Raw genomic sequence first — 9,114 nt, 5'->3', positions numbered from 1 at the left:
ATCTAGGAACTAGGAGGTCATGGTTTGATTCCCGGTCAGGGCACAGGCCCAGATTGCAGACTTGACCCCAGTAAGGGGCATGCGGGAGGCAGCCGATCCATGATTCTCATCATTGATGTTTCTATCTCTCCCTCCCTCTTCCTCCCTCTCCCTCCCTCTCCCTCCCTCTCTGAAGTCAAATAAAAATATATTTTAAAAAATAATGAAAAAGAAAGGAGTTCAAACCAGACTCCCCCCTGGGCTATCTCAGCTCCTCTGTTAAAGGTCTTGGCATTTCTTCCCTAGCTCAGCTTCAAGAGGTTATTGTAAGAAATGAGGTAGAGCCCTGACCAGTTTGGCTCAGTGGATAGAGCGTCGGCCTGCGGACTGAAGGGTCCCGGGTTTGATTCCGGTCAAGGGCATGTACCTGGGTTGCAGGCACATCCCCAGTGGGGGGTGTGCAGGAGGCAGCTGATCGATGTTTCTCTCTCATCGATGTTTCTGACTATCCTCTCCCTTTCCTCTCTGTAAGAAATCAATAAAATATATTTTTAAAAAAAGAAATGAGGTAGAAATGACTCCTTCAGAACACTGTACAAAGTAATCCAACTTTTATTGAGGCCTTTATGTTCCAGAAACGGACCACATAGAGGCATAAGGCGCGGTCCCTGCCCTTGAGGAGCTCACAGTCCAGTAAGGAAGACAGCGGCTGAGACAATTCCCACGGAGATGCGGGGCAGGGCCCACAGCCCACAGAGGAGGGACCCGTTACCCCACTCTGCCCCCCATCTTCCAGGTCGGCTATGGGAAAGCTCCTCATTGTCTCTCCCACAGTCCCTGTGACAATTCTAACTACTTGCGTCACCATGAGGACAAGGGGGAGAGCAGGATGAGGGGGATACATTTGCTGCCTCAAAAAGCTAGAACGCCCAGGAGGATATGTACAAAGGTCACTTTATTTCCCGAAGCCGCAGACCAGCGCAGCGAAAGCTGGGGACTGAGGTCAATGGAAGAACGGGGGCTGGGCCAGCCCAGTCCAGTGGCGGGAGAGGGAGGAGCGGGTACCCAGGACTAGGGCAGAGGGCAGGGAGGAGGCTCCCAGGTGGAGAGGCTCATAGTTGGGTGCCAGCAGCCACCGCCAGCAGAAGAGCCGCCAGCCCGGCCGAGGGCGCTGCCGAGCCTTTACTGTGGGCCCACGTTTTTGTGGGGTACTGCTCCTTGTTACTGCGGTCCTGGTGGCCTGCAGCGCCTCCGGCCAAGCTGGACTCCTCTTTGTGCGCGGTTTTGGCTTCTGCTTCCTTCGGCGGAGTCTGGCTGGCGGAGGCGGGGCTGGATTTGGTGGTAGAGACGGGCTTGGTCCGTGCTCGGGGGGCGGAGGTAGTGACAGGGGTGGCGGTGGCGGTGGCCGGAGCGGTGGTCTGAGGGACGGGCAGCAGGACCAGGGGCGGGATGCGCGGGGAGAAGAAGGTCTTGTTGCGGAGGTCTGCGTTGCAACGGGGCCCCTTGCAGCAGGAGCCGCTGAGCGTGAAGCCGGGGCCCGTCACCGCGTCCCGGGTGCAGAACTCGTCCTGGACGCAGCCCCGGACAGGCAAGGACACGGTCACATTGGCTGAGGAGGGAGACACACACAGGCCGGTGTTGGAGACAGGGCCGGGGAGGCGCCGCCAGAGTAAAGCTTAGAGGCAAAAACCTCCAAAACAGGGGCTGACGGGTTCCACGGAGCCAAGAGTCTCAACTCGGGCCCCACCTGGAGAAACACTGCCCCAGTCCTTGGCATAGGACGGATCACATTTCCTATAGCAGAAAAGCAAAAGTCCCCTCCCTCCCCCCATAACACCCCCAATATTTAGTCTTAGAGCTACATCTCTCATAACACACCTGGCAGAGGGGCGGGGGTGGGAGGGATTGAAGAACTTGAACTCCCATGATCCCCCGAGGCAGAGGCCAGGAGGCTGACCTGCACCTCTCCTATGTGGTTTGGGGGGGGGGGGCACCCTCACCCCTTGAGTTGTAAGGAGTCAGACCACATTCCCCGCAATGCCCGGGTAGAAGCTTGAAGGTTTAAAAACATTTCCCTCGGCACATCCCTGCGTTCTGCCCTCAGCAGGCCTCTATGGAAATGCATCTCCCAAAAAAACTGCGACAGAAAGCATCCCTATTCCCAGGCCATAGGACTGCATTTCTCAAGAAGCTCTGAAAACAAGACAAGAACTTAGGCCGACAGCGCCTGGAGTGCGTTGGAGGTGGGAGGACCCTTTGCGTAAAAGGGCTACGGTCGCGCAGGAGGCCTCGGAAAGGCTGCAAGTCCCGCGGCCCCTGCTCCGGGCTCGCTCACCTGCCGTCAGGGTGACGTTGCCGTCGAAGCAGCCCTTGTAGACGCGGTCGCTGGCGTTGTAGCAGCTCACGACGGGCGGCGCGGCGCCCTGGCACGCCTCGCGGCTCAGCCCCACGCAGCTGTAGCACTCGGCACCGTTGGGCTCGTACGCGCTCTCATTACCTACGATGAGGAAGGGGACAAGAAGGTTCGGGCCCTGGCCGGTTGGGCTCCGTGGATAGAGCGTCGGCCTGCGGATTGAAGGGTCCCGGATTTGATTCCAGTCAAGGGCACATGCCCGGGTTGCGGGTTGCGGGCTCGATCCCCAGGCGTGCAGGAGGCAGCCAATCAATGGTTCTCATCATTGATGTCTCTATCTCTCCCTCTCTTTCCTTCCTTTCTGAAATCAATAAAAATACTTTTTAAAAAAAATTTTTTAAGGATGGTTCGGAAAGCACACTTCGGCCTGGGGTGGCTCCAGCCCACGTCTCCCCACCTCGTCCGACCCTAGTTCAGCCTCTAGCTCCGCCCCAGCCTGTGAACCCGCCCCTACCGCCCTACCCAACGGGTGCTACAGCGGTGAGGCCAGCGGGTTGCCTCTGGGCCCCGCCCCAGCCCACTCTGCGCTCCCAGGCGTCGGGCTGGTGAGCACCCCTAGCGGCTCAGGCCCCACACGCTCCGCCCCTGGGCCTGGGGCCCGCTCCCACCCACCTGCGGGGGTGAGCGCTCGCGTGGAGAGGTTGAGCTTGGCGTTGCAGCGGTCCTGGGCGCACTGCTGCAGCTGGATGAAGGCCAGAAGCCCGAAAAGGTCCAGTCCGCGGTCATTCTTGCCCGGGAGTCCGGAACCGCAGCCGCGCACTGCCACCGAGAATTGCCCGTGGACTACGGGGAGGGAAGGGGGGATCAGAGGAGGCGAGGCCCTCAGAAAGAGCCGATCCGAGGAAAGAATGACAAACGGAGGGGCGGGACTTCAAAAAGCTGAACCTGCGGGGCTGCCAGGCTGACAAATTGAACAGAATGGGGGTGGCGGGGGGAAGGGGGCGGCTATAAGAAGGGCGGGGCTGCAGAAGGCACCCTCCGAAGGAACTGAGAGGCTGACAAAAAGGCACAGGATCGGAGCGGGGCGGGCCTCCTGGGAGCTGTGGCCTCGGACTGGGGTGGGATGTGGGTCTGAGCGTCCGAGCCTCCGCCTAGGGAACCTAGAAGACCTCTACAGAAATCTCCATCGCCAGGGCCCCGTTGGATAGCGGAGGCTGGGTTGGGGAGGAGAACATTCTGGCAGGGACAGCAAAAGGTAGGGAGATCGTGGTGGCGCAGAAATGGATAGGGTGTGCTCCAGAAGGGAACGGGGTCCCAGATCCTGGTTCTTCCTAGTTCACCCACCCACTTCTCAACTCTCAGCCCGCCCCCCTCTAAGCCCTAATGGCGCGACGGTGTGGAAGGACCCGGGCCAGGCAGAAAGGGAGGGAGGGGGCTGCTTGGAGGGGTGTGGCCAAGTTCAGGGAGCGGGGCTGGACTATAAGGGGGCGAGGCCTGGCTGGAGGAGCTTGGAGGAGTAGGCACGTGGACCAGGGGGCCCCACTCACTGGTCTCCACCGCCCCCACGGCCTCCGTGCAGACTTCCACGCCCGGCGCGCACTTCACGATCTTGGTCTTCTGCGGAGAGCACCCGTCGTCGGCTTTTTGCACGCAGCTGTAGCACTCCAGGGCCTGAGCTCCTGGGGATGAGGGCGGAGTGGACCGCTGCTTAAGCCTCCTCCCGCCCCTCCCCCAACGGAGGGCGCCCCTTCCCACGCCCTCGCTCCCCAGGACGAGACGATCCTATTGCACATCCTTTTCCAGGGCAGGAGTAAGGAAAAGCTTCCCACAAATATGGGGTCATGGGAGACATTGTGTCCCTTTCCTTCAAACCCACAGTGGGAGCATAGTATGCCCACAGTGGGAGCATCTTTCCCACGGCGCCCTAGGCCCAAGGTGGGGGATCCCTGACCGGAAGCCCTGGGAGAACTCTGCCATGAATGGGGAGCACCTTCCCACACTTCTCCGCTCAGGATGGGAGAATTTTCCCACAGATCAGTAGGCTCAGCGAGGGATCCCTTCCCACAAGCCCCCTCTGACCAGAGCAGGGGATCTTCCCACAGCCCCCCTCTGCTCAGGTTGGAAGAGTTTTTCCCACAGCCCCCTCCCCCGGGGCAGGAATCGTTCCCCCCGCCTTCTCTGTAGGGAGTGAGGGGACCCTCTTCCCTGGGGCCCCACTCTGCCCCCTCCACTCCTCTCCCCAGAAGACCCACCTTCTTTTTTATTTATTTATCTTTTTTTAGAGAGAGGGAGAGGGGGAGAGAGAGAAACATCGATTTGTTGCTCCGCTTCTTTATGCATTCATTGGTTGACGCTTACATGTACCCTGACCAGGGGTGGAACCCACAACCTTAGCTATGGGGACGACGCTCTAAGCAACTTAGCTACCCAGACCTACCGTGAAGCAGCACGGGCAGCAGCAGCAGCAGCAGCCAACCTGTGGTCCAGATCACTGCCCGGGCACCTGCTTTCCTGGCGGGGTCCATGATGCGATCCTGCTCCCTCAGAGTTCCCCCTCGGTGTGCTGCCTCACAGCCCGGGTCCTCTTACCTGAGCTCGGGATGAGTAACTTCCCCCCAGGCAACCTTGGCCTTGCCCAACCAGGCCAAATCAGCGTCTGATGTGGGGCGGCAGACCCGCCCCTGGGTGCGTCACCCACAGCTGCCAAGGAGGGAAATGGCGGGAGTCCAGGTTCCCTGACAATTCCCAAAAGAAAGTCTGTGTGTTTGGGGGGGGGGGGGAGTGCTGAGGTTCACAGAGGGGTCTACTCAACACTTGGCACTCACTAAATGGTTAAGGAGCACCTACGGTGTGCCAGCTGTGGTCTGGAGTTTAAGACAGAAGCAGTGCCTGGCCTCACAGAGCTCACCGTCTGATGGCGGAGACAGATATTCACCAAATAATCATACCAATTGTTATTCACTGGAGGGCCATGAAGGAGGAGTGGAAGGGAGCTGCAAGGAGGTGTGGGCCCTAGAAGTGGGGCCAGCAGTGAAGCTTCCTGAAGATGTAAGAGCTGTGTGGTCTCAAGGACATGGAGGATTTAGCCCATGAAGGAGGTCGGGTGGGGGCAGAGAGCAGTACACAACAGAGGGAGCAGCAGGTGCGAAGACCTAGAGGTGGGAAGTAGCAAGACCCATTCAAACTCAGCGGAGAGCAGCGCACCTGGAGCTCCAAGAGCGAGGGAGAGGCGGAAAGTGAGACGGAAGCACCACAGGGGCCAGACCGTTTAAGGCAGTGGTCGGCAAACTGCGGCTCGCAAGCCACATGCTGCTCTTTGGCCCCTTGAGTGTGGCTCTTCCACAAAATACCACGTGCGGGCGCGCACATACAGTGCGATTGAAACTTCGTGGCCCATGCGCAGAAGTCGGTTTTCGGCTCTCAAAAGAAATTTCAATCGTTGTACTGTTGATATTTGGCTCTGTTGACTAATGAGTTTGCCGACCACTGGTTTAGGGCATCACAGGCCCTGAGAAGGGATTTGAATTACATCTGAGAAAGGTGGAGAACCTTTGAGAGGGTCTCAGTCAGCTGGGGACACAATCAGATTTACTTTCTAATATGATCAAGCTGGAAAATAATGCAAATATCCACCAGGAAGTGAACGGAAAAAGAAAGAGTGGTTCACTAATCCTGTGGAATACTGCACAGCAGTGAAACAGCCCACCAATGGCCTCAGGGACATGGAGGAATCTCAAAAACTTGATGTTGAGCTCAAGAAGCCTTAAACAAATAAAACATACATTGGAACTCCACGTATATGAAGTTGGAGAACAGACTAAACGAATCAGCAGTGGGAGAAGTCCCAGCAGGGGCTACCATGGGCGAGGCATTGTCCCAACGAAGCAGTGGTGAGAAGCCCCCACACTCGTCCTCTGGGAGGTAGTTACATGTGTGTGCAAATATGTAAAGGGTCACCAAGTTATATACTTACACACGTCACTGAACGTACATCATTATTAAAGAAAGAAAGGAAAAATGCCTCTGCGGCCTCTGTGTAGAAAAGGAAAAGACTCTAGAAGGGGAGAGAGAGAAGACCAGGAGTCCGGCGAGGGACCCGGGCAGTTTCCCAGGTAAGAAAGAGAAAGGCAGTCCCTGACGGCTGGCCAGGAGTTGGCCTGGCACTCACAGTGTGGTCATGGTGTTGTGTGACACACCAGCACACTGCCGCTATCAGACAGGGCCACACAGCGGGATGGAGCGAGACACAGTCAGGACCACGGCACGATCACCATGTCTGAGCACGGAAACTAACAAGAACACTGTGCAGACCACAAAATGACTAAGCATTTCCGTGTCCTGGCTAATATATGTGACTGCTTATATATTATATTAATTATATTATATTTATTATATTATATTATATTATATTATATTATATTATATTATATTATATTTATTATACTAGAGGCCCAATGCACAAAATTCATGCAAGGATAGGCCTTCGCAGCCCCGGCCGCCTCGCAGCCCCAGCTTCATCTGGAAGGTCGTCTGGAAGAATGTCCGGAAGGTCGTTCTGCTGTTCAGCCGTTTGGTCAATTTGCATATTACACTTTCATTATTATAGATTATATTATAATATGTTTATTATACTATACTATAACGTTACAGCTTTACTCTTGCGTTGTTTCTCTTGACTCATAGATGAGATTTACCGATGGCAGTAAAAATAGCAGCTGTGTTCGTAAAGATATTGTTTGTCTCCCAGACCCCATTACCACCAGCTCCCCCATTCCCAACAATGACTAGCACCTCAGTCACAGGGGTGGGGTCACGGGGCATCATGATTCGGGAGAAAGTGAATGACTGCCGGTGAGGTCATTCAGCATTGGCCCCCGCCTCCCTGCCTCCCAGCCGGGAATCCCAGCCCCACTTTTGCTCTGTGACCCTGTGCTAAGTGTCTTCATCTCTCTTAGCCTCTGAGGTGTCTGTTTTACAATAAAGGAAGGGGTACTTCCATGGCGGAGTGAGGCGGTGGGCAAAGTATCAAGTCTGGGATCTTAATCCTGCCTCTGCCATCTTCCTGCTGTGTGACCTCAAACAGCTGTGTCTCCTTCTCTGAACTTCGGCTGCCTCCTTTGCCAAGTGGGTCTGAAAACCCCTCTCTTGAGGGGTGGAGGGAGGCTGGCTGGTGATACTATTATTATTGTGTGCTTAGAAGCAGGAGGCCCTGCAGGCCCCAGCCGCGTGGGAGAGTTTCAGGGAGGAACCCTAACTGGCTGGACCAGAAGAACTAGCGTCTTGGGAGGGAATGGGACCCAGGGTGGGGAGCCTCCTCTTGCTCAGGCCTGCCCAGACTCTGGGCGCTGACCCCCACCTGGCCCCAGACCAGAGAGCAGAGGGAGGTTTGAACGTGGGGCCTCTGTTTAACCTGCTCGGTGACTCCTCCCAGCTCTTCTCCTCAGAAGTCACTGGAAAAAGATTTAGAATCTGGTCCCTGGATGGATGCACAGAGGGGTCAGTGTGGAGGCAGTCCCCAGCACCGGAGTTCAGCCAGGCCTCAGACAAGCCTGGGGCCATATCCGCGATGGGTTTTCTGTCCCCTGGGTCAGCGCAGGCTCAGCCCAGTGACGTTCTCGGCCTGTCTCAGACCCAGTCCCTCTGGGGGGTACTGTCTGGGATGTGTTAGAGAAGGGGTGGGGTCAGGGCTCAGTGCAAAATGAAAATATGGGGACCCAGTTCAAAAGGCAGGAAAGAGTGCCCTTAAAAGTACTAAAAATAGCCCTAACCGGTTTGGCTCAGTGGATAGAGCATTGGCCTGCAGACTGAAGGGTCCCAGGTTTGATATTCCGGTCAAGGGCATGTACCTTGGTTGCAGGCACATTCCCAGTAGGAGGTGTGCAGGGGGCGGCGGATCAATGTTTCTCTTATTGGTGTTTCTAACTCTCCATCCCTCTCCCTTCCTCTCTGTGAAAAATCAATAAAATATATATATTTTTTTAAAGTACTAAAAATAGAAATTCTTTCTTCCACCACCTCTCTGGGCCCCTCGTGGTGTTTAATGTCATGTTCCCTTGGGCACAGGGTTACTTGTGGGGTGAGCACAGACCCTCACAGATGTCGAGACCCTGCCCCACAACTAGAGCAACCTGGCTGTGGGTCCTCCTTCCACCAGCTGCCCTTTGCACGTCCCACCCTGAGATGCCATCAGGCACAAGTTCCTGACCCTGAGCTTCCCATGCACACCCAGGCCCTGCCGGAGCTAGAGGGTGGCAGTGGTCACAGGGAGGGGCAGGGAAGGAAAGGCAGACTGAACCCGTTCGGGGAAGGTGGGAGATGGAGCCGAGGCTCCAATCCCCCCAACTCGGGCTTCACATCCCTTCAGACTTCACGTACAAAACACAAATTCAAATACAAAATTAAGACTTTCCAAACAGCAACCACAGAGCATTAATCCTGAGAGGGCTCTTCTCAGGAGGGCTGACGGGGACCTGTCAGCCACACGGGTCACATGCCACGAAGCTGGCCCAGTACGTGCCATAGGCAGAGGGGCTGGGGGATGAATTGACCCAAAAATGCAGATGTCTCCCACCTGGAGGTAGGGCTTAAGGGCCACCTGGGGTCACTGAGGGCCTGGGGACTAGGCTGCCAGCATTCCTGGAACTCAGAAGTACCAATTCTGGATCCTCAAGGAATCCTGGGACAGGACAAACAGGAAACCCAGGTCCTGAGATGGAAACCAGACTGAATGCCTCGTTCCAGAGTTGGGGGGGGGGGGGGGGGAGTGGGGGGAGGGGACGAGA

General features: G+C 56.3%; 1 protein-coding gene across 1 annotated transcript; it reads right to left on the bottom strand.

Moving 5' to 3' along the window:
• Nucleotides 1-568: 568 nt before the first annotated feature.
• LYPD3 (LY6/PLAUR domain containing 3) lies at nucleotides 569-4,916 on the bottom strand. Its single transcript, XM_080645021.1, has 5 exons — nucleotides 4,770-4,916; nucleotides 3,880-4,011; nucleotides 3,005-3,175; nucleotides 2,315-2,476; nucleotides 569-1,588 (listed from the first exon to the last, which is right to left on the bottom strand). The coding sequence occupies exons 1-5, from the start codon at nucleotides 4,855-4,857 to the stop codon at nucleotides 1,092-1,094; spliced, it is 1,050 nt and encodes a 349-aa protein (XP_080501147.1). The 5' UTR covers nucleotides 4,858-4,916; the 3' UTR covers nucleotides 569-1,091.
• Between the last annotated feature and the right edge of the window lie 4,198 nt (nucleotides 4,917-9,114).

This window comes from Plecotus auritus (genome assembly GCF_963455305.1).
Source record: "Plecotus auritus genome assembly, chromosome: 10".
Taxonomy (NCBI): domain Eukaryota; kingdom Metazoa; phylum Chordata; class Mammalia; order Chiroptera; family Vespertilionidae; genus Plecotus; species Plecotus auritus.
Note: the sequence above shows the minus strand (reverse complement) of the source record. Positions and strands in the feature narration are given on the sequence as shown.

Excerpts from the sequence above, each read along its gene's own strand:
- LYPD3 (XM_080645021.1), bottom strand. The coding sequence starts at position 4,857 with ATGGACCCCGCCAGGAAAGCAGGTGCCCGGGCAGTGATCTGGACCACA. Across the intron at positions 4,012-4,769 it reads GCTGCCCGTGCTGCTTCACG|GAGCTCAGGCCCTGGAGTGC; the intron begins GTAGGTCTGGGT and ends CCTCATCCCCAG. Across the intron at positions 1,589-2,314 it reads CAACGTCACCCTGACGGCAG|CCAATGTGACCGTGTCCTTG; the intron begins GTGAGCGAGCCC and ends CTCCCTCCTCAG.